This window comes from Hyperolius riggenbachi, chromosome 8, assembly GCF_040937935.1.
Source record: "Hyperolius riggenbachi isolate aHypRig1 chromosome 8, aHypRig1.pri, whole genome shotgun sequence".
Taxonomy (NCBI): Eukaryota; Metazoa; Chordata; class Amphibia; order Anura; family Hyperoliidae; genus Hyperolius; species Hyperolius riggenbachi.
The window spans coordinates 42,208,821-42,234,128 of record NC_090653.1 but is presented as its reverse complement, the minus strand read 5'-3'; the positions used below and the strand labels follow the sequence as shown (position 1 = coordinate 42,234,128).

The window sequence follows — 25,308 nt, the reverse complement described above, 5'->3', positions numbered from 1 at the left end:
AGACGTGGTTTGAGACATCACCACCAATACTGATACATGTCCATACGATAGCTTACAGCAGAATAAGAAACACTAGGAGGAGGTCCCTGCCCTTACGAGCTTACAATAAGTAAATATCAAAATCTAAAGGGGTTAGAAACTTCAGTAGAGGTAGAGATTTACAGAGCTGACAGAATCGAGGGGTTAAGTGGTAAGTTAAAGAGGAATTCCAGTGAAAATAATGTAATAAAAAAGTGCTTTATTTTTACAATAATTATGTATAAATTATTTAGTCAGTGGTTGCCTATTGAAAACTCCTGATTTACATTCTGACATTTATCACATGGTGACATTTTTACTGCTGGCAGGTGCTGTCAGTGGAAGTAGCTGCTGCTTGCTTTTTTGACAGTTGTAAACAGATGTAAACAGCTGTTATTTCCCACAATGCAACAAGGCTCCCACAGTGTGATGTCAGAACCATGGCCCTGACAACACACTGTGGGAGGGCTTTCACCACAATATCAGCCATACAGCGTCCCCCGATGATCCGTTTGAGAAAAGGAAAAGATCCCTCATGGGAAAGGGGGTATCAGCTACTGATTGGGATGAAGTTCAATTCTTGGTTACAGTTTCTCTTGGTTACGGTTCTCTTGGATATGGATCAGCATGGTTTATCAGTTAGGCAATTATATTGTGAGTATGAAATTACGGACATATCGAGAAGTAGATTTATGTTAGGCTTGGGACGTTAAATACAAATCACGAACCCCCACTCAGCAAAAATGTCCACATTGCTTCCCTTGCCTCCCCTCATAAAACAAGTGTGGTCATCGTGATCTTCACAGCCATAACAAATGTAGCCACAAAAGCACCTGATCTGTAGGATGGACCCCTGCATCAGTGGGAGTGAAGGATAGTATTTGGGATGCCCTTACTGCTCTGGCGCCCCCAGAGATTGTGGTGCAGCTAGAAGGAGCCCCTGTTACCTGGACTAGTCCAGTGATTAGCAGCAGACTTTGACACTCCTGCACCACATTCTCTGTTAGCAGCATGGTGCAATGTTTCAGTTATTTGCAACCATGGCACCAATACTCTGTTTGGAAAACAGATTTCTCCAGGACCGCTTTAAGTAGCATTAAGTAAACCCCTCCCCCCCCAAGCAAAGTCAGCCCCTGCTCGATGTGTGGCTGCATTGTAATAACTGGCAGCAGCCAGGAAGGAGCTCAGTGCTTATACCCTCTGACGAAGGGTCCCCCTGAAACGGCGCTGTCAGGGTATACCACTTTTTTGAGATGGGGTCAATCTAATGCTATCTGTATGCTTACAATGTTTTTTTGTCTGTATGTCCCTGCTTGAAGCCCCATCTACACGATACGATTCCTTGTACGATTCGATTACGATTCTATTTACGATCCGATTCAATCTAACATGTCCGATCGGGATTCAATTTAATACGATTTGTCATTGTTTTGCAATGGCAAATCGAATTGAATAGAATCGAATCAGGATCGGACATGTCAGATTTAATCGAATTGTAAATAGAATCATAATCGAATCGTACAAAGAATCGTATCGTGTAGATTGGGCTTTAGGTTAAATGCATATGCTCTGTGACTAATACTTGATTTGACTCCTCCCATGTCCTGACCTATAGGCAGTCAAGTGTATGCCTTGCTAAACTGATATTTATCCCTGTGATACCTTTGATGTACTACTACTGTTTGATGTACTATTTCTTTATTTATATCGGGGTCGAGGGCTGGGTCAACATACTTCAGACTGCTCTGGGGCCGGACTAAACATAAGATGAAGAAGTCTTTGCGGGCCAGACAGTGAAGCATACCCAGGTGACAACCTGCACTCCAATTGGACAGCGGTGTCATCTGATGTGGAGTTTGATTGGAAACCAGCAAATTACTGCTTTTTGGCTTCCATGTGGATTGGTGGTGCCAGCACTGCTATTCCATATGCGGACCACCAATATATAACGATGTAGCTGACCGCATCTATAATTAATACATTTTCTGTGTGGAGGGCTGGTAAAAAAAGCCTCAGGGGGCCACGTTTGACCTGCGGGCCTTAGTTTGAGGACCACTGACTTATGTAGAATAAATACAAACCTTTTGCATTACATTTGCTGGGGTGCAAGTCAATTTTACTATATGGTACTGTGTAGGGCTGGAGCCCGATTTATGGACTAAGCACTCACTATTATATGCTGTACTTTATACCAGGTGTGCAAACGTTCTCTCTCAAAAAAATTGCATTGTAATAACTCACCTGTCCAGGCTGCCTGCCATCCCCGCTGCCTGCCTCTTTCCCATGTGGCGCATGTAATGTGTAAATAGTCATGGAGTAGATGCAGGCAATGGCGATAGAGACAAAGCCGCCGCCACGACAGCGAGTTACAATGCAGCCACACATCATGCAGGGGCCCCTGGGACCTGGGAGCAGTCAGGGGTGCCGTGCAGCTGAGGGGTCTGTCAGCGCAGGGGGTCCGGCAGCGATCAGGGGCCTTAGGGCAATTGCCCCCTTTTGCCTTAACCAAGATGGTTCCTTTTGCTTGGCACAGCACGGCCAAACTCCCATCTTCCTGCATGTGTAATATGCACAGAATCATTAGGTTCAGTTCTGGTTTTCACCAAATGTGTTGCATCAGCATATCTCTTTCCATCCAGATGTAATAATATTTATAATAATCCTAACATTTGTACAGCGCTTCACTCCTGTTGGACTGAAAGCGTTTAAGAGCTGCAGCCACTAGGAAGCGCTTAAGAGGCCACTCTGCAGTGTAAGGGAGTCTTGCCTTGAACTCCTCATTGAATTGGTACTGACCTCAGCCAGAATTCAAACCCTGGTCTCCCATGTCTAAGGCGGTGCCCTTACCCAGTACACTATCCAGCCAGTGTAACAGCAATACATCTGTCAAGGCACACAACGCACTACTCAGGGGCATAGCAATAGGTGGTGCAGTGGTTGCGACCGCATCGGAGCCCTTGTGCCAGAGGGGCCCCAAAGGGCCCTCCCTCAACTGCAGTATTAGCTCTCTATTGGTCCTGTGCTTATAATAATCACTTCTATAGATACTTTGAATAGTGGTAATCATTAACAAGCTGTTCCCCATCCCCTTCTTGCTCCTCTGACACTGTAGTTGCCATTGGCAGGTTTTGGTGCGCCGTATTAATTGTGTTGTATAGAGTGCTTGGGGGGCCCCACTGTAAAACTTGCATCGGGGCCCACAGCTCCTAAGCTATGCCACTGGCACTACTGCATGCATTTTTAACGCAAAGTGGATACATTGCCACTCCACTGAAAAAGCCCTGGACTCAACGTGGGAATGGATATGCTGGTGTAGCACACTAGGTATACACCTATTCAGGGGTGTAACTAGAGGAGAGCAGAACTAAGGTTGTAGGGGGGCCCAGAGCTGTGGGGGCCCCCAACTACTAAACTTTCCTTCCTCCGATACAGGCGTCTATACTTCAGATCAGGTGTTTTGGGGCTACACTTGTTATAGGTGTGCCAATCATGAACATGGGGGGGCATGAAAGTTTCACTGGGTGGGGGGGGGGGGGGGGGGCTTTGAATTGTATTTACGCCAAAGCACCTCTCACTAAGGTTGGCTTGGAGAATCCATACATCTAACATCTAAAGGGTGCACAACCTTGACTGCTCAAGTCATTGCAACAGTTGTTTTCCACTACATGCGATATGAGGGGTTTTCAGATCCATCTCCAATCATTTATGAAATGCAAAAATTCAAGGACACCTGCAAAACAATAGAAATCATGGGAACCCTTTTACACTGGTAGGATAAGATTTTGCCTGGTTGAAAAAAATCTCCAGTTGCATTTTTGGGGCGTTTGTGCTCCCGTTACTAGCCTGCAGTAAAATCTGAACTCCATTCCCCTTTTATATATCTCAGATGAGATTTCAAAATCTTGTTTTTGTCTTGATGCCATTTCTAGTTTCTTATGTGTATCTTTTTCTCCTCAGAGAGAAGGGGTTGCGGTAGTGGAAAGCCAAACGTTTGTCATGGATCCACAAGGTAAAAACATGGCTGTTTTATGCTGAGATACCCTCTAATAATGAGTTGGTCCACATTTAGCTCTGATCACAGCCGATATTCTTCTTGGCACGGACACAACAAGATGCTGATACCGTTGCTGAGGAATGTTGGCCCATACTGACATAATTGCAGCTCTAAGTTGAGTCAGATTGGACGGGGGCGTTTCCATACTTTGAAGTGACTTTTCAACTTCATTCCACAAATGCTCAATAAGATTGAGGTCAGGGGACTGAGCTGGCCATGGAAGCAGGTTACACTCTGATTAATGTTTCTCAAACCAATTTGAGACCGATTGAGCTTGGTGGCAAGGGCCTACACCAGGCATCTTTCCCTAATTTTCTATGATACCAAAAGCATTCTTGATGGTCTCCAGCTGCTAAAGCCCATCCTTTGCAAAGTCCGTCTTGTTGTGCATTGGGATATGCTTTGTGATTCACCCGCATTAAATTTGTTGTAATTTGTTGTGTTGTTGCCCTTCTGTTGCTGCGGACCTTGGGTTTGAGTCATCAAGAAGTGCAATGACTGGAGCACAAGCTCAGTGCACGCTATGCTGTGGTAGTGCAACGTAGTGTGCGCTGGTAACTTATGTACTCTCCTTGTAACCTCCTCAAGGCCGTTCCACTCATCCCACCCTGAGCCCCTTAGGATCCAGTGCCTTTCTAGGAAGTGATCCCGGCACTTTGATTAGCCCATTAGGCTGCTTTGATAGGCAGAAACTTGGGCCAATCAACGTGCAGGGATCACATCCTATAAAGCCACTGGTCCTGAAGGGGCTCAGGGTGGGAAGAGTAAAACAACCTTAAGTTACAAGGAGCGCGGCTAAATTACCAGCGCATGCTACCCAGCGCTACTGCAGCATAGCGTGCACTGGGCCCGCCCTCCTGTCATGCCTCAGCAGCGCAGCTTGATGAATCAAGCCCTATGCGTGCTACTCACTGGCGTAACAATAGGGCCTGGAGCCCCTTCTCCCGCGGGGTGCACGCTCGAGGCTGTTTTGGGGGGCTGGAGGGGTCGCAGCATGAGGGTAAAGCTATGGCCACACTCGGCGGGGAGGGTGGACTTCCTCCCCCCCCCCTCACCTCAGGGCTCTCCCCTCCAGCTTAAATTACTGTCTGGGCAGTGGCGGGCAGTGTCTGGGCAGCGGCAGCTACATACCTTGCGTGCGTTCCCCTCTCTTGTCTCTGACGCGACTTCCTGTACAAGCACACTGGAGCGCAAGGAAGGTATGTACAGGAAGTCGCGTCAGAGACTAGAGAGAGGAACGCACGCTGGAGCGCATGGAAGGTATGTAGCTGCCGCTGCCCATACACTGCCCGACGCTGCCCAGACAGTAATTTAATCTGGAGGGGAGAGCCCCGCCGAGTGTGGCCATGGCTTTCTAATCATGCTGCAACCCCTCCAGCCCCCCAAAACGCCCCCCGGGGGGGCAGAATTTCTGCAGGGAGGCCCGGTGGGGCCTAGTTACGCCCCTGGTGCTACTTACTCACCTTTCCCCTCTCTTGTTCACCAGCCTTTTTCAACCAGAATAATCCTTATCACAAGAAGTTTTTTTGTCAACTGCCACTCTCTAATTAAACTCCCGAGATACTGTTGAGTGAGAAAATCCTAAAAGAGTTGTCAAGGACGCCATCGCAAAAAAAGTGTAACATTTAAAATACATGTAAACACATTCAAACAAGAAGTACGTTTCTTACAGAGTAAAATGAGCCATAAATTACTTTACTCCTATGTTGCGTCACTTATTTATTTATTTATTTATTGTATTTATAAAGCGCCAACATATTACGCAGCGCTGAACATTAATTTAGGTTACAGACAATATTTAGGGGTGACATACAGCAATATGACAATACAGGAATACAAGAAAAACAAGATCACACAGCACAGTATTAGTACAAGGTAATGCTTAGTTAGTCACTGGATGGAGCATGGAGATTAGGCAAGTTAGGTTCAATCAGATGCATAGCATGGGTTCACAGTAAAGGAGGTGCAAGATCAGGTAGGACACAAAAGGAGGAGGACCCTGCCCAAAGGCTTACAATCTAGAGGGAGAGGTAAGGACACAAATGGTAGGGGACCGGAGTTCAGCTGTAGGTTTAGAGCACTTGTGAGGGGTAGTAGGCCAGAGTGAAAAGGTGAGTTTTGAGGGCTTTCTTGAAGATGTTGAAGGAGGGGGCTGCCCTAATGGGTGGAGGTAGGGAGTTCCATAGTGTTGGAGCAGCTCTTGAGAAGTCCTGGAGGCGTGCATGGGACTGGGTGATGCGGGGGGCGGTTAGGCGAAGTTCATTGGAAGAGCGGAGTGAGCGGCTAGGTGTGTACCTCTGAGTAAGATCGGAAATGTAGGTTGGACAGGTTTTGTGGACAGATTTGTAGGTCAGACACAGTATCTTGAATCTGATTCTGGACTGGATAGGAAGCCAGTGGAGGGATTCTAGGAGGGGATCTGCCGTGGTGGAGCGATGGGAGCAGTGGATAATTCTGGCTGCCGCATTCATGATGGACTGCAGTGGGGCTGTTCGGGTCATAGGGAGACCAGACAGCAGGGCATTGCAGTAGTCAAGGCGGGAAATTATGAGGGCATGGATGAGGAGTTTGGTGGTGGCAGAGGTCAGGAAAGGGCGAATCTTACAGATGTTACGAAGGTGGAAGTTGCAGGACTTTGTGAGGTTTTAGGTGTGGGAAGTGAAGGAGAGTGCGGAGTCCAGGGTGACACCCAGACAGCGGGCTTGAGAGGTAGGGCGAATGGTAGTGTGGTTAACAGTGACATGCACATCTGGGAGGTTCGTGGATGGCCGGGGTGGGAAGATCATAAATTCCGTTTTGTCTAGATTTAGTTTCAGGAACCTAGCAGACATCCAGGAGGAGATGGCGGATAGGCAGGAGGAGACCTTGTCCATAGTAGTGGTGGATATGTCAGGGGTGTGGAGGTAGATCTGGGTGTCATCTGCATACAGATGATAGTTAAAACCCATGGAGGAGATAACCTTGCCAGTCACTTACAGTAGGTGGTAGAAATTTGTCAGAACCGATTGGTTTTGGACCAGCTCCTCTCCTCATGGGGGATTCTCAACACTCAGCACCTTTATTCTTTATAAAGACACTCCCAGAAAAGGATTTACATAAATATGCTAGCCAGCCTCCCTGTTCAATGCACACTTTTTTGGCAGTTGGACGGAGCAACTGCCGTTCACTAACTGCTTTTGAAAATAAATAAAACACTGAGACCCCCCCATGAGGAGATGAGCTGGTCCAAAACCTGTCGGTTCTGTTATATTTCTACAACCTACTGTAAGTCACAGCAACATATGAGAAAAGTAATTTAAATCACATTTTACTCTGGGAGAAATGTACTTCTTATTTGTATATGTTTACATGTACTTTAAATTTTAAGATTTTCGCAATAGTAGTCCATTCAGTTCTGACAAAATCTTGTCAGAACTATAAGGAATCTTTGTTAAAAGGAAATGGTGAGCTTCTGAGAGGAACTGGCGGCGAGGTAAGTATGTTCTATTCATTTGCAGGTACCGTACATCATGTGTTTATTTTAAATTATTTTTTCTTGGTTCAGGTTCATTTGAAGTTCAGTTTATCTCATATATCCACTCACATTTATGCCCATCTTCTTACTTTTGATATACAGACAGAAAGCGAAATGAAGTAACGGTCGCTGAAGACTTACCTTCCAACGTCCTCCCAGACGGGGGTTTCCGCTCTAGCATAAAGATTAGCGGTGAGTACAATCAAGGCTGTGTTTAGGCCAAGGCCGTTGCCATAGGATGGCTGTTGGGGGTGAAAACATTTCTTCATAAAGATAATTGCTTTTACGATGCAATGTAATATAATAAGTATGGTGCAGGAAATATTTCCACCATCAGCCACTCGAGTACAGCTTCCAGGGCCTGTGCTGTAGCTTCTGCACCATGTGTGAATTTATACATACCAAGTCATACCTCCCAATTTTTGCAGCCAGGAAAAACGGACACTAAGTTCCACCACACCTTTGGCCACACCCCAATTTTGCATTTTCTCATACACAGTTTTCTGGTGTCTAGTGGTCCTTCCTCCCTATCCTATGCAGTTCTCTGGTGTCTATTAGCTATCCCCTTCTTCCACAATATAGCTTCCCTGGTGTCTAGTTCTTCCACATCCCTCCCTATCCCATATAGTTTCTCTGGTGCTTAATGGTTTCCCTCTCCCTCCTCCATATATCTTCCCTGGTGCCTAATGGTTTCCCCCTCCCTCCCCCATACAGCTACCCTGGTGTCTGATGGTTTTCCCCTACTTCCCACAAATATCTTCCCTGGTAGTGGACCTAAACTCAGAATGTCCTCTCTACTCTAAAAGATACATAGCAGCATAATAACCTTGAACCACTTAAGCCTATCTGGACGAATATTCTCGTCCAGATAGGTGCCGCTAAAGGCAAACTGGACAAGTATTCTCGTCCAGTGTTTAAGCGGCAGTGCGCACGCATGCCCGCGTGACTGCTGCTACGAGTGGTGGTTTTTCCCTGTTGACTGTTGGGGAAGGGTAGCAAGGCTTGCCCGAACCAATCGCAGCGCCTGTAATGAATGGACATGACCCCGATCAGGGGCCATGTCCATTCATAAGAATGAAGGTGAATGAAAAAAAAAAAAAAAAGACAAAACACTGTGTTTCTAGTGTTTCTAGAGCCATCTAGTGGTGAAAAGTTAAATTACACACACTAAGGACAATTTCAAGCCAATTAACTTAGCTGTATGCTTTGGAAATATGGGAGAAAACGAGAGTGCTCAGAGTAAACCCCCCAAAATACAGGGACAACCTACTAACTCCATGCAGTGGCCTGGGCTTGAACAAGAGACCCAGCACTGCATGGCACAATTGCTATGCAGTATCCACAACACCACCGTGCTGCATTTCATTGACTATCTCTATCCTTAGTGATGCATTTTATGCCTAGTGTCATGTAGCATTGAGTCACACCATAAAGCTGTTGGGTTTTGCCTCTCACAGTGGACTCTCCGATTAATACAATAAACAACTCCCTCAGCGCGGATGGAGTGAGCAAGCTGATCTGGGTGCCCCGTGGCTGTGCTGAACAGACTATGATTACCACCGCGCCCGGGGTGTATGCAATCCGCTACCTGGACCACACCGAAAAGTGGGAGACACTCCCACCAGGACGCAAGGACGAGGGACTGGAGAACATGAAGAACGGTAAGACAACCTCCAGCTTTTTACTGTGTGAAATGGGCAGCCTTCGCCTTTCTGCTAAGTAATATGTAAAATAACAGCATCAGGGGTGTAACTAGACTCAATAGGGCCCATGAAAAATGATAGCATGGGGCCTTCTTGGTCTCCGAACCCCATGAGGGTCACGTGATCGAGAGGCAGTGAATGGCAGAAAAGACTGTTCTGCTATGAAGCAGCGTCTGAAAGCAGGAAAAGATTACAGAAGCTCCTGCTACTCTGCATGGCGGGAGGAGGTGGCTTAGGCTTCGTATCCACTTCCTGTTCTGCAAGATGCGCCATGCATGGCTATGGGATTCGCTGCCACTCACGCAAAAACTTGCTACAATGTCGGCCGAATCGGTATGGCAAGCGATTCGGACGGCGGCAGCATTATCCCCATGGCAGCAGAGTTTCCCCGCGTGATATGCCTGCAGGGAAACTGCAGATTCGGCCTGATTTCCGCTCTGGTGGAAACGGGCCCTCAAACATTCCCTTAAAAAAAAATTAAAAAGTACTTTATAGAACTAAAGAAAATCATCAACAGATGAGTGATAAGCGTGCACGTTTAGCCTATAATGTGATGACTCTTCCTAGGAAAATTGGAGGTATAGGTTTACCGAAAATGGAGATTTACTATTATTCACCTAATGTAGAATTTGCCAAAGCCTGGTGGTCTAACCCTAATGGCAAAAAGTGGTTATCCCTTGAAACGGATTACCTTAAAAACCCTCCGCGTGACATAGTATATATACTGTTTGAGAGGGAAAGAATGAAAACGTTCTTCAACCTAAGAACTAAGTATGGTCTAACAGAAAACTTGGTGTTCACTCACCACAGAATAGCCCACCTTTTCAAGATAAAGGAAGTTTATTTACCCGAAACCGGGCGGATCGCTCAAGACCAGTCTTATCACCCGAACGACGGTCTGTACACACGCCCGATTTAATGTGCGGACGACTGAACGAAGGGACGTTTAAACGACCCGTCGTTCGGAAAAATCTGACGTGTGTATGGGCCTAAATCCTCACTATGCTGAACGCGATAAACGCTGTGTCCCAGTGGTACTATAAATTGTTGCGTTAAAAAAAATCTCTACCTTGCATACTCACCAGTATGGGCACAAGATCTAGAATCCAAATAGAGACTTCTCAGATATTGAGTTCTCATAAAACACTGGCCTCGTATTCTCGATGCATCTCTCACTGGGAGCAGTTCCAGAAAATACTTATTGGATGGTACCTTCAGCCAAAATAGCATCATTTTCCTCCACAGTTTCACTTCTATGCTGGAAATGTTCCTCCATGTGCTTTGAGGCTTTCCTATTGTGTTACAATTTTGGAAAGCAGTTGAATTCTTGATCAAGTACAGTATATACACTTTGAACTTTAAATGGGAAAAAAAAAGTTTAACTTACCTGGGGCTTCTACCAGCCCTCTGCAGGCGCACTGTGCCTGCACTGTCACTGAGGTATCCTCCAGTCCCCCGCAAAGTCCCTCTTCCATGCGCATCAATCACTCTCCCCGAAGCTTTCTGCGCATGCACAGTAGAGATTTTCCTGTGCTGTGCATGCGGAGGGCACTTCCATCCACGGGTAGGCGCGCAGACTGGGGCTACACATCCAGAAGAAAGAGGGGCGCTGTGGGGGACTAGTGTAACGCTCAGTGACAGCGCAGGCACAGGGCGGCTGCAGGGGCTAAAACTAAAATACTCTGAAGTATGTATTCTTGGATTATATGCTTTATTAAAAAGAGCAAAAAATATACCTGGTGTCCCAGAATGCTCTGGGGGTGAGAATTGTGTATACCTAATCAGCCTAGGCTAGGCATCCCTGGGAGGGTAGGATTACATTCAATATACAGCAATAAATAGCTATAGGTAGTGGGTATCCCGAATAATTGACTGCGTTGTGCTATGTGTCACTATGGTGCATTTTTCCAGATATTTTGCCTGCGCTTTCCTCCTAGCCCCACTGCAGAAGGCAAATTAAGCATACCTGAGACTAAACAACAATAAAAAGAGATGCAAAGTAATGACAACAATGGGCTTAGTGGATCTCGGCCTGGCCCTACAGAATCAAAAATGCCCCAAATCTGAGACAGGAGAGACACAAAGCAAAATTATGGTCAGAATGTCCAGCCATGACTATGCCACTGTTTCCAAAGTTCATTCTTTTGAGGGGTTTTCATGGTGGTCATCAGGAATGCGTATGGGACACCTCTCCTAATCCTAACCATCCATGTGGACCATCTGATACAGGTATTTGTGGCATGAATATCACTAAGGAATTGTCCTACCCCTGTCCCACCCTAAAGCAAAATTATGGTCAGAATGCCCAGCCACGACTATGCCACTGTTTCCAAAGTTCATTCTTTTGAAGGGGTATTCATGGTGGCGCTTCAAAAACAGGCTGCACCCGATTTGAACAGCTGCATAGATGTGCAGAGCCCAATTCACAGGCAGATTACAAAATTAGCATTCAAAACAGATGCTGCAAAGGAGGACAGTAGCTTCCAAAACACTTTGCGCGCAGATTGATACTTACTAGACTCTTCCACAGCAATGACGTGCCCTCTTGGACAAGACCTAACCACTAGCTATAGTTAAAACATACATAGTATGAGCCTGAGGCTGCTAGCCCATACCATAAATTGTGTACACATTTTCTAAATAACAGGGAAAGGATCGGCAGTGCTCCTAATCAGGCTGCATCTGAAATGAAACCAGCAGAGGTATGCATCGCCCCCCAAGGAATTAAAATACACACTTTGAATGCAAATTAGATGCTAAACTATGCACTAAACTCTAATCTAAATAAACTGAATGCAAACTGATCCACAGGAGCGCTGCCAATCCTTTCCCTGGTATTCATGGTGGTCATCAGGAATGCTTATGGGACACCTCTTCTAGCCACCCATGTGGACCATCTGAAACAGGTATTTGTGGCAATTTGAATACCACTGAGGAATTGTCCAACCCCTGTCCCACCCTAAAGCAAAATTATGGTCAGACTGTCCAGCCGCGACTTTGCCACTTTTTCCAAAGTTCATTTTGTTTTGGGAGGGGGTGTTTGAATGCTCACAGGACAACTCCTCTAACTACCCATGTGAACTATCTCTGAAACAGGCATTTGTAGCAATCTGAATAGCACTGGAGAATTTTGCTGCTGTGATCTGTTATATGCCAAGCTGCTGTCTTACAACTGTATTTGTGCTTCATCTGTTCATCCCCAGGTTACACACGGATATTGCAGTACCGGAAACCTGATGGATCATACGGGGCCTGGCTAAATAGGCCCAGCAGCACATGGTAAGGGGACCTTCACAGCTGCTGCAAGAATCAGTGATGTTCTTGCAATGTGGCCTACTCTGCTGAAGAACCAATTTCAGAGAAGACTTGTAATCTAGAATTTGCTTTTAAAGTGGACCTGAACTCTTGCACAGGACAGAACAGAAACATAGAGAAATGCACCCTGTATGTATTTAGAGAGTTTAGCCTTTCAAATTCACCCTCATCTGTGTCTAATCGCAAGTTGTAATTTGATCTTTTTACTGTGTCAGGTGACTGCCATGGCAGATACATTCATTTGAAAGCACAGGATGTTAACTACTCAAACCACGGGCTTAAACCCCCCCCCTAGTGACCAGGCTATTTTTAACTAATTAGGCCACTGCAGCTTTTAGACCTCGTTGCAGGGCTGTACAATTCAGCACGCACGGTTTTAATTTTTTTATGTATTGATTTTAATACTGCCCCTCCCTACCCCTGCCAGCCAATGATGGCGATCAGCTGTCATAGGCATCAGCCTATGAGAGCCGATCGCTCTCCTGTCTCCCAGGTGGACAGCCAAGTCTTCACTGCTTCATTGTCTATGTTCAATGACACATTCAATGAAGTATGCCAGAGCTAAAATGTATGAACCATTGACCCTTTTTATCTCTTTCCTGCTCTCAGAACCCATTTTCTGCTAGGAAAGTGTTTTATGACTGTAATTCCTAATCAGTGACGGTTTTGCTATAGTCTGACCCAGTCCCGCCCCGGAAAGAAACTGTCACTTGCATACCTGATCTCTTCTCTTTCAGGCAGAAAAAAAAAAAAAAAACCACAGCATAGTTATTAGTGTGCCTGGCACAGTACATACACATGTCTATCTCATCATGTCACATCATGTATCCTTTAAAGAGATGCTGTAACTTTAAAAACGTCCCCTGGGGGGTACTAACCTCGGGAGTGGGTCTGGATCCTAATGAGGCTTCCCCCGTCCTCCTCCATCCCACGGTGGTCTCGCTGGGCCCCTGATACCACAGCCGACAAGAAAAGTCAGCTGTGGCGCAGGCGCAGTAGTGCCAGCAATTTTTACCTTCCCCGGAACCAGCGCAGAAGCAGTAGCTGCCCTCCACTCAGGGTCAGGCGGAAATAGCCGATCCCGATTGGATCCACTCTACTGCGCAGGCACAGTGGATTCACTTCTGAAGTCTGTAGTGCAAGGGTTTTGAACTCAAATACAAAGTGGGCCGAAATTGAGATCTGGGACAAAGTCACAGGCGTGACCTCAATGTCTAGCGGCCACCTCCTTCCCTTATAAAGTTCCCTGGTGTCTTATATCGCTCCTCCAACACCTATACAGTTCTCTCATGTTTAGTGGTCATGTTTAATAGCCCCTCCCTCATCTATACAATTACCTGGTGTTTAGTGGTCCTCCCTCACCTATACAGTTCCAGTGGTCACACCAGGCTCTTTTAGCTGGGTGCTACACCCGGCTAATTTTGGGGAGCACGCAGCTGTCATCGCCTCGCCTCCTCCTCCTATGCTGTAAGCAGAGTTGCACCGGCCCTGCATTCCCCCCTCGCTCCCCAACTGGCTTCTTTTTCATGCCACCCGGCTGGAAAAAAAATTCTGGAGAGAACATTGCAGTTCCCTGGTATCTTGTGCTGTCCCCCTCCCCATATGGCTTTCCTGGTGATCTTACCGTCTAATATTACCGTCTTATATAACTTCTCTGGTGGTCTACAGTGGGCCAATATAATGCAAAGTGGGGACACCTCCTGAGGGCAAAATCTGATGGCTTCGAGGGCCAGATTTGGCCCACGGGTCGGAGTTTGACATGTATTCTCTAGTGGGTGAGGCCTGTATGGCAATTGTGGCATAGTATGATGGGATTGGTGAGCGTTTGTTACATTTGTCAGCTGTACAGCTGACTCCGGGTCTGTACAGCCTGGCGATCCCCGGCGGGCAACACCAGTCAGTCCGTGTATAGGGGCCTTAAAGAGACACCGAAGCGAAGAAAAAAAATTATGATATAATGAATTGGTTGTGTAGTACGGATAATTACTAGAACATTAGTAGCAAAGAAAATATTCTCATATTTATATTTTCAGTTATACAGTGTTTTTTATAAAATTGCATCATTCTCTAATATTTGCAGTTTACGCACTACTCAGCATTCTAACTGATTTTACAGAGCAGGGTAGTGAACTATTGAACCCTTCTGTGCAGGGAAAAATAAAATACAGTGACTGACAGTTGATTGAGATAACAAGCTTCAGAAGACAGAGCTCTCTTCGACTTTGAAATTTGTGTAGCTCAGTGGCTCTTTTGCATAGATAACAACTGGAGTTTATTAACTCTTCCTGTACTGGAAACAATATTAGAATTATGTCTCTGCCCCTAATGTTTTATTTCTTAGCTGTACTACACATACAAATCATTATATCATAAGTTTATTTTCACTTCAGTGTCTCTTTAAATTTTCTGTGCCCGTCTATCAAAACGTTGCTTGTTTATCAAGTCAAAATTCCATTAAAATATAAGTTAGTCTTGCAAAGCGTTCTTCAGGTGGCCACTAATGATACAATTTGCCAAATTATCGTTTATGAACGTTTCTTCTTATGAACAAGCAGAAATGAACGTTGGGGACAACTAATGGACGAAAAACTTCCTAACCAATCCGATCAGATTGACGGGATCGATCTGAAAAATGGATTGATTTCATTCATCTAATCGGATTGGTTAGGAGATTTTTGACCATTAGTGGTCCCAAACTATCATTTCCGATCGTTCATACGAAGAATCATTCATAAATCGTATGGCAAATTGTATTGTGAGTGGTCACCTTCAAACCATATTGCTCTCAAGCCAAGGTGTAACTGTTTATATAACATACTAGCTGATTGCCCGGCATTGCCCGGGTATGTATTTGGCTGGTGTCAGCTCCACCCGCTTTTTCTAACCCTAACACACAATTACTTAATGACCAAGTTTGTGAGCTTTGCTGTCTTTGGTATCAATAATTTGCATTGAAATGAAAAAAATCAGATTGGCTGTTTGTGGCTCCACCCCTTTTCTGAATTTGAACCCCAGTCACCCAATAACCAACGGTACCAGGTTTGAGGCCTGTGCCATTAACAGTTCAAGAATGGTAGCAATTAAATATTCCCCTTGAAAAGCAAGAGGTGGAGCCTACTTTTGTAGGCTCCACCCACTTTTCTGAATATTAATCCCAGTCACCCAGTGACCAACTGTGCAAAGTTTAAAAACCCTGCCATTAACAATGTAAGAATGGCTGCAGTTTACATTTTCCCAGTGAAATTTGTATTTGTCTCCACCCACTGATGACCCGGCGTTGCCCAGGTATGTATTTGACTGGTGTGGGCTCCGCCCACTTTCTATCCCTAACGCACAAACACTCAATGACTAAGTTTGTGAGATTTGGGGTCCTGGGCATCAATAATTTGTATATTCCCATAGAAATTAAACAAATCAGATAGGCCGTTTGTGGCTCCGCCCCTCTCCAGCATTTGAACCCCAGTCACCCAATGACCAACTGTAGCAAATGGCAGAAATTTAAATACTCCACTTGAAAACCAACAGGTGAATTTTGATTGGCTATTATAGGCTCCACCTACTTCCCTGAATATTAATCTCAGTCACTCAGTGACCATCTGGGCAAAGTTTGTGAACCCTGCCATAAACAGTGTAAGAAGGGCTGCAGTTTACACTTTCCCAGTGAAATTTGTTTTTGGCTCCGCCCACTTTTTGTAACCTGGACACAAAGTCACTAATCAATGACCAAGTTTGTGAGCTCTGGGGTCCTTGGCATTAATAATTTGTATTTTCCCATGAAATGAAACAAATCTGATTCACCGTTTGTGGCTCTGTCCCCTTTTCTGAATTTGAACCCCAGTGACCCAATGACCAACTGTACCAGGTTTGAGGCTTGTGCCATAAGTGCAAGAATGGCAGCAATTTTAATATTCTCCTTGAAAAGTGACATGTGATTTTTGATTGCCATTTTTAGGCTCCTCTCACCTTTCTGAATATTAATCCCAGTCACCCAGTAAACAGCTATGCTAAGTTTAAGAACCCTGCCATTAACAGTGAAGAAGGGCTGCAAGTTTACAATTTCCCAGAAAAATCTGTTTTTAACTCCACCCACTTTTTGTAACCTGGACACACAGTCACTACTCAATGACCAAGTTTGTGAGCTTTTGGGTTCGTGGCATCAAAATTGTGCTAATGGAAGCAGTTTATCCAGCAAAGAAATCTGGCTGTTTTTGGCTCCGCACCTTTACTGAATTTGAACATTTTTGCATTTTACCATTGAAATTAAACAAATCTAATTGGCTGTTTTTGGCCTGATCCCTTCAGAATTTAAACCCCAGTCTCCCAGTGACTGACTGTAGCAGATTTTAGGCCTCTGCCATTAAGAGTGCATGAATGGCAGCAATGTAAATATTCCCCTTGAAAATCAAAAGGTGAATTTTGATTGGCTGCTGTAGGCTCCACCCACTTTTCTGAATATTAGTCCCAGTCACCCAGTGGCCAACTGCGTCACGTTTGAGAACCCTGCCAATAACAGAATGGCTGAAATCAATCTAGCAAATCTGATTGGCTGTTTGTGGCTCCACCCCTTTAGTGAATTTGAACCCTAGTCACTCAATGACTGACTGTATCAGGTTTGAGGCCTCTGCCACTAACAGTGTGAGAATGGTAGCAATGGGAATATTCCCCTTGAAAATCAATAGGTACATTTTGATTGGCTGTTGTAGGCTCCACCCACATTTCTGAATATTCATCCCAGTCACCCAGTGGCTAATTGTGTAAAGTTTGGGAACCCTGCCATGTTAAAAATGTAGTTGTTGGCACCGCCCACTTTTTCTAACCTTGACATACAGTCACTCAGTTATCAAGTTTATCGGCTTTGGGGTCCTTGGTATCAATACTTTGTATATTCCTATTGAAAAATAAACAAATCTGGCTGTTTGTGGCTCCGCCCCCTTTCCGAATTTGGACCCCAGTCACCCAGCAACCAACTGTACCAGGTTTGAGGAATCTGCTTTTCACAGTATAAGAGAATGGTAGCAGATGAAATATTCCCTTTGAAAATCAAAAGGTGAATTTCTATTGGCTGTTGTAGGCTCCACCCACCTTCCAAAATCTTAATCTCAGTCACCCAGTGACCAACTGTGCAAAGTTTGAGAACCCTGCCATTAACGGTGTAAAAATGGCTATATTTTCCCAATAAAAGTTTTTTGGGCTCCGCCCACTTTTTGTAACCTTGACACACACAGTCACTCAATGACTAAGTTTGTGAGCTTTCAGGTTCCTGGCATAAAAAATATGTGAATGGAAGCAGTTTATTCACCAAGGAAATCTGATTGGCTGTATGTGGCCCCGCCCCTTTAGTGAATTTGGACCCCAGTCACCCAATGACCGGCTGTAGCAAGTTTGAAGCCTCTGCCACTAAAAGTGTAAGAATAGCAGCAGTTTAAATATTCCCCTTGAAAATCAATAGGTGAATTTTGATTGGCTGTTGTATGCTCCACCCATTTTCTTGAATCGTAATCACCCAGTGACCAAGTGTACCAAGTTTGAGAACCCTGCGATTAACAGTCTAAGAATGGCTGCAGTTTACATTTTCCCATTTAAATGAAGGGCTGAAATTTGATTGGCAGTTTTATGCTCCGCCCACTTTTCCTGGATTTGTAGCCTCGGTCACCAAGTTACCAACTGTGCCATGTGTGGGGACTCTGGCTTGATTACTGTGAGAATGGCAGCCTTTTACATTTTTTCCATTGACTTGAATGGGTGAAATCTGATTTGCTGTTTGTAGCTCCGCCCTCGTGTGCAGGGGGGCCGCAAGACCCCCAGAACATATCATCCCAGGTAGTAAAGGATCTGTGTACCAAGTTTCGTTCAAATCGGTCAAGCCGTTTTCACGTGATCGCGGCACGCACGCACGCACGCACGCACACACGATTTTATATATATATATATAGATACACATGCCCTAGACATTAATTATGTCATTCTCTCGGTTTTTCTTAGGCTCACCTCCTTTGTGATGAAAGTGATGTCCTTGTGTCACAAATACATTCAAGTGGACGAGGAAGAGATCCGAAAAACTGCCAGTTATCTAACCACAAAGCAGACCAGCACTGGCGCCTTCCAAGAGACCAATCCTGTCATTCACACAGAGATGACAGTAAGAATACAGATGCTCCTCCCCTCCATGCTGCGTCTTACTTCTCTCGCCTCCAGCTGCGAGTAGGTGCTGAAAACTTCTAGCTCTGACCAAGAAGGGAATGACTCCGAGGGCCAGATTTATCGAAGCATTACTGACAGTTTTTCCTTCTTAAACGGCAGGGGGAACAATTCTACATGCTAATAAGAACATAAGTCTTTAATCTTACTTAAATAGCGGCAGTTTAGTGTGAATTTCTAGAACTGCACTACAGTTAAAAAAAAGTGCAAATCCATTCCTAATCTGCCGCAGATTAACCACTTATGGACCACGGTCTTATGCTGGGGATACACGGTACCGTGTATCGGCCAGCTGATTCGGCCAGCTGATAATATTCAGCTGGCCCGATCAAGCCGCTCGACCCCCGCCCGCTCGACTCCCGCTTGTGGACAATGGCAGGGTATCGAGCGCCGATTCGCACGGACGAGCGGGGACGCAGATGGGGTCGATTTGGCGGCTAATGGGCCGCCGGATCGACCCGTGTATTCCCAGCATTGAACCCCCCTAGTGACTAGGCTAATTTCTTTACAATTAAGGCCACTACAGCTTTAAGGGCTCGTTGGAGGGCCGCACAACTCAGCACACAAGTGATTATCCCCCCCCCCCTTTTCTGCCCACCAACAGACTATGATCGCTCCCAGGATTTTTTTTAAATATAAATATTAATTCCTTTTTTAATAATAAATATGCCTGTGCTTTTTGTTTTTTTTTTATCAACCCTTCCTCCCTTCCACCACCAGCCGATCAGCGCGTTTGGCTGTCGAAGGCTTCAGGCTATGACAGCAGATCGCTTCCCTACCACCCAGGTAGACAGTGTCACACGGCTGTCCCCAGTACAGCGATGCTGTAGATCGCAGCGCTGTACAGAGCCATCTAATAGTCTCCTAGTGGAGATCGGCGCTGGGAGACTAATGGGGGAGTGGAGCTCTGTCATTCAAGCCGAGATGGCACGCAGCAGCAACACGATCTCCTGCAAAACCCCGCCCCAGGACTTATCGCCAATTGTTGTAGATCGGTCCTGGGGCTGCCACCACGTTCACGCCAATTGGTGTGGAGCGATTGGCAAGAGGTTAAGAAGTGCTTAATAGCACTTCTATAGATTGTGCAGTGCAGGCTAGACATGATTTGTGAAGTGCTCCTCCCCCCTGCTGAATTCTTTGAAGCTGTAACCCTTCCAGTGCTGGGCATTGATGCAATACAGCAGGTGTGTTGGTTACCACAGCAACAGCAATTTCCCTCACACACTGCACTGTCTGAGACACCTTCCTAACTCCTTATTTAAAGAGAACCCAAGGTGGGCAGACGGGACACAGAGGCATGTTCTCTGCCTCATGACATGCTTCTGTGCCCCCCCCCCCCCCCACACTGCCGCGCTATAGCCCCCTGAGATTAGTGACAATATTTGTCGCTATCTCAGAGGTAAACACAGGGAGAGGGATTCCCTGTTCAAATGCCCACCAGGGGCATTACTGCAGGGTTTCCTCCCTGGCCGCGCTCCCTGCCACTCCCCCGCCTCCCTGCACACTATGAGAGACACACAGTCTCTCCTTGCAATGTTGAGACCTATAGGTCACGAAAGTGAAAGTGGGCCAGTGCAGTCCACAGGGGCTTTTGTGGCTACCCCCGGGATCAGGTAGCCTACTTTTTTTTTCTTAATTTTTTTAGCCCACCTCCGTCTCTCTTTAAGAACAGTTTAAGAAGTAAACTGGTGATTTCTTAATATGTCTGAGACAGTTCTGCATGGATTTCTAAAAACCTACTAATATTTTGTCTCAGACACTCTTGATAAACGTCCTCCACTGAATGCAAACTTGACCCCACTGCATCGTTTCTCAAGTTTTGCGCTGGTAAGCGCACCTTCTCAGAGCGTGTACAGGGCTCCAGGAAGTGGAGAAATCTCCTTCTCCGGACCTTTCTTCCTGTCCTGAAGATATGCTAACCAGCACAAAACAATGGTCAGACTTGCCTGCGGCACCAAACACAATCAGAGAGCTAACCCTACAGACAGGTTAAATTGTGAGTACAGTGTGGGTTTTTCCTTTTTTTTTTTTTCTTTTACTTTATTTACTTTTTAGGACTAAAAATAGATTTGTTTTCTATAGTATCCTCTTGAGCCTCCTAACACAAAGCTGGTCTTCCCTCTCATTATGTTCCTTCTGCCTCTGCAGGGAGGTGTGTTCGGTAAAAATGCTGAAGTCTCCCTGACGGCCTATGTGCTGATTGCCCTGCATCACGCCGCGGCTCCCCTTTCTAACCATGACATTACTGTGGTAAGTGACACCAAAGAGTCTGCAACCAGGCGGGCTTGATGTAAAGTTGAAGCAAATATACACAGCTTAGAAATAGACCAAGCAAATGCCCCCCCCCCCCCCCCCGCATAGGTCCGCCCTCGTTTAGTGATGTACTTCCTGCTGGATAGGAAGTACATCATAGGGATTCCAGTTGGTCAGTGCATGTGTGCCGTGTCACACCATGCTCCACCGTTTACACTTACTGCGTCACCATACTGCATAATCCGTGCAGTAAGCGCAGATCATGTGGTAACACATAGGAACCTATTTTAGAAAAAAAAGGGTTTACATGCTGTATATATTTGGGGCACTAACTATTTTTAGTATTTTTTTAGGGTGGGGGGGGAGGGGATGCTAGAAACCCCTTTAAAATTTTTGGAAAAAGTAGATTTATTGTTTTGTCTCAGCTCAATGATACATTCTGTCTTGTGTCTCAAAGAGGTAAAATATATGCAGTAGTGACTTTTTTTTATCTATCCCAGAAGCCCAATTCTCTGCAAGGGAAGTGTTTTATATCTGTTATTCCTTATCAGTAAGGGTGGCTATAGTCCTTCTGGGTCCAACTGCAGTGAAGCTGTCAGTTACATAGATTGAGATTAACTCTATCAGGCAGAGAGAAAAGAAAAGGAACACAGCATAGGTAATTGTATGCTTGCTACTGTACAAACACATGTCTGTCTCATAATCATGTTACATTTCCCTTAAGGTTCCCTTTAAAAGGGAAATAAATATGGCAGCCTCCATATCCCTCTTGCTTCAGGTGTTCTTTACATTTTAAGTGTTGAATAGAATATTTCTTGTTCACAGGTTATTCTCTTTCTCCCCTGCAGAAAAGCAGCATTGGCAGAGCAACGGATTACCTGCGTAATGTGCTGGACTCGGTGTCTGACCCGTACCCCTTGGCGGTCACTGCCTACGCCCTCGCTCTCACTTCCTCTGACTCCGCCCTGGCGGAGATGGCCTATAAGAAGTTTTTGTCTGTAGGTTTAGATGTGTCCAGTGAGTATTGTAATGTTAATATACGGTAGTTATTTTTGAATTTCTTCTACAGGACACCACTGACAAAACTCTGACACACAAGGAAGAGGCACTCCAGTGTCGCTTTCAAACTTGCAGTCATAACGTATGTCAAAAACACAATGGCTCATTTGAAATTAACTTTTTTCCTGAATTTCCCTTGTAAAAAAAAAGAAAGTAAAAATGGCAGCTTTTAAAAAAAGAAATACATAATCAATTATGTTAGGGACTCTGCTTTTCTACTATGTATGGCATGAGGGTATATTATTATTATATTTGCATATATGGGTTTGTAATAAGTGACAGACGCAAACCCGAAAAAATACAACTTTATTCCCAAATAAAATATTGTCGCTATACATTGTACTAGGCACATCATTTAAACTTTTTAATACCCGGGACAAATGGGCAAATACAATGTGTGGGTTTTATTTATACCAGCCTGTTTTATTTTAAAACTATAATGACCAAAAACTGAGATTTATTTTTTTTTCATTTTTTCTCTTTTTCTCTTATTACTGGTAAAATGCATTTAGAATAAAACAATTATAGCATCACAATGGCTTTCTTAAAATACAGGTAGTCCCCGGGTTACGAACGCCCGACTTACGAACGACCCGCCGATACCAACGCTGCGACCATAGCTCCACCCCATCGCATGACGTCACGCCCGCCGGGGACTACCTGTTCTGGCCCGCTGAAAAAGAAGAATATGGGCAGCGGATGGTAAATAAGAGGCATACTCACCTGATCCTCGGCGGTAGAAGGTGCCCTTGTGGTGCCCGGAAGGTCCGCAGCCCGTCCTCTCGCTTCCTCCATTGTTTCCCGGTGGCTCCTGGCTTCACATGGGGCGCATAATGACGCAATTAGGAAGCGCCGCCACTAGGGGGCTCTTCCTGATTACGTCATTATGCGCCGCATGTGAAGCCAGGAGCCGCTGGGGAACAATGGAGGAAGCGAGAGGACGGGCTGCGGACCTTCCGGGCACCACGAGGGCACCTTCTACCGCCGAGGATCAGGCGAGTAGGCCTCTATTTACCTTCCGCTGCCCATATTCTTTTTTCAGCGGGCCAGTACAGGTAGTCCCGACTTACGAACAGATTCAGGTTAAGAACGAGTGGGCAGTCCCTATCGTTAACCGAGGACTACCTGTATAAAATATGTACAACTTGAAGTAATATAAAAAGTTACAATATAAAGAAAATGGCGTCTAAAGAAACAAAATGGCATCTAAGCACAAAATGGCTGCTCGGAGGTTCAAATAATCACACATCTTATCCAAAATAGACAGAGGTGCTATATCTGGCTGTTGACCCGACTTTGCTCCCTCCAAAAATTGTTTGCCTGAAGAAGCGGGACTGTTACCCGTGAAACGCGTTGCACTTTTGGAGCTCATAATAAATGTTACTTTAAACTTGAAGTAACCTGCCCGTTGTCTGGCCATTTTTTCAGAAGGGAGGGGAGTCCATCCACTTCCCCCTTTTGAACAATTTTACTCTACTTGGCGCCTCTGTTGTTATACCACATAACTGTTTAGTCCACCCTTGGTGGAGGGGTGTATCCCCATTTCCTTCTATCTACAGAGAGCGACTTCTTAACCCTGAGCGGGGTCAGGTTACAATTCTCCCCGCCTGCTTATCCAGTGGTTGCCTTGGAGGCGACCCGTCCTTGTGAGCATAACCATTGTGTGTGTTTGCATCAGACACCACCTCATTAACATACTACATCATATTGGGCTCTCGGTTCTCCCCCTTTCTTTCAAGCTTATCCATAAAATGCCTTTTAAGCCACCAGCAAGCAAGAAAATACTCAAAATAATTTTGATAGTACTTCTTCACCTTCTATTTGGTACTTTTTCAATTGCAAAGTGCTGAAAAGTTATTTTAAGCAGCAGAAAAACACACACACTATTTTAAGCATTAGAAAGACCACACTATTTCTCCATTTATATCCATTACAGCTTTAAAATAAACAGTGCGAACTATAAGTTAAACCTACAAATTTTATTTGCTTATCCATCCTGGTTATTACAACATTTAGATTATGTTCCTAGTACAATATATGGTGATAATATTGTATTTGGAAATAAAGGCGTCTTTTTTTAATTCTTTTTGCTTTTTCATTGTACACTATCGATGATTACAAGACCTTATTTGCAAAATAATTGTAATATACCCTCAATGCTTACATATTTAAAAATCCAAGTTTCTTTTATATTCTGTCACTATGTTTTCATTTTATTTGTCTTTTATTTTGGTAAAGAATATGCAAAAATGTAATTGTTTTTTATTCTGTTTGTGACTAAAAAGTTAACAAAACTCAAGACACGGGCCTAAACCCTAAAGCTCTCTAAACTCTATTCTACTATTTATCACGGTTAAAACGTTACCACATATGTCTCTTGGTTTTGCTAAAACTTTCCCAAGTTTGATAAAAAATTTTAAAAATGACTTTTTATGTTGGATTGAGTTTGTCCGTACTTATTTTTTATGTGACGTGGGTCCAAGCTTTAAGACACACCAAAATGTATTCTACAACTTGTCACAGTTAAAATGATACCACATGTGGCTCAAGTTAGTAACAACTGGTGGTGCACGCTCGAATACTACACTGATTATATATATATATATATATATATATATATATATATATATATATATATATATATATATATATATATATATATATATACTGTAGGTCTAGTTTGCATTAATAAAAAAAAAAGACAATGAAAGAATGCATAAATAGTTATCTTAACCACCCTGGCGTTCTATTGAGATCGCCAGGGCGGCTGCGGGAGGGTTTTTTTTAAATAAAAAAAAAACTATTTCATGCAGCCAACTGAAAGTTGGCTGCATGAAAGCCCACTAGAGGGCGCTCCAAATCCGTTCTTCTGAGCGCCTCCGGCAATCAGAAGTAACAAGGAAGGCTGCAATGAGCAGCCTTCCTTGTTTGGCTTTCCTCGTCGCGTAGTGACGTCATGGACGTCAGCCGACGTCCTGACGTCAGCCGCCTCGGATCCAGCCCTTAGCGCTGGCCGGAACTATTTGTTCCGGCTGCGCAGGGCTCGGGCGGCTGGGGGGACCCTCTTTCGCCGCTCCTCGCGGCGGATCGCCGCAGAGCGGCGGCGATCAGGCAGCACACACGGCTGGCAAAGTGCCGGCTGCGTGTGCTGCTTTTTATTTTATCAAAATCGGCCCAGCAGGGCCTGAGCGGCA

General features: G+C 45.0%; 2 protein-coding genes across 2 annotated transcripts in view; one reads left to right on the top strand and one right to left on the bottom strand.

Moving 5' to 3' along the window:
- Positions 1–25,308, bottom strand: part of EGFL8 (EGF like domain multiple 8) — a 309,298-nt gene that overhangs the window by 181,823 nt on the left and 102,167 nt on the right. The window lies entirely within an intron of this gene.
- Positions 1–25,308, top strand: part of LOC137528756 (complement C4-B-like) — a 158,322-nt gene that overhangs the window by 90,320 nt on the left and 42,694 nt on the right. The window contains exons 23-29 of the mRNA XM_068250296.1: positions 3,976–4,027; positions 7,689–7,778; positions 9,044–9,247; positions 12,493–12,568; positions 18,587–18,743; positions 20,951–21,052; positions 21,904–22,072. Of these exons, the coding sequence (XP_068106397.1) occupies positions 3,976–4,027; positions 7,689–7,778; positions 9,044–9,247; positions 12,493–12,568; positions 18,587–18,743; positions 20,951–21,052; positions 21,904–22,072 (850 nt within the window). The remainder of the gene's footprint in view (positions 1–3,975; positions 4,028–7,688; positions 7,779–9,043; positions 9,248–12,492; positions 12,569–18,586; positions 18,744–20,950; positions 21,053–21,903; positions 22,073–25,308) is intronic.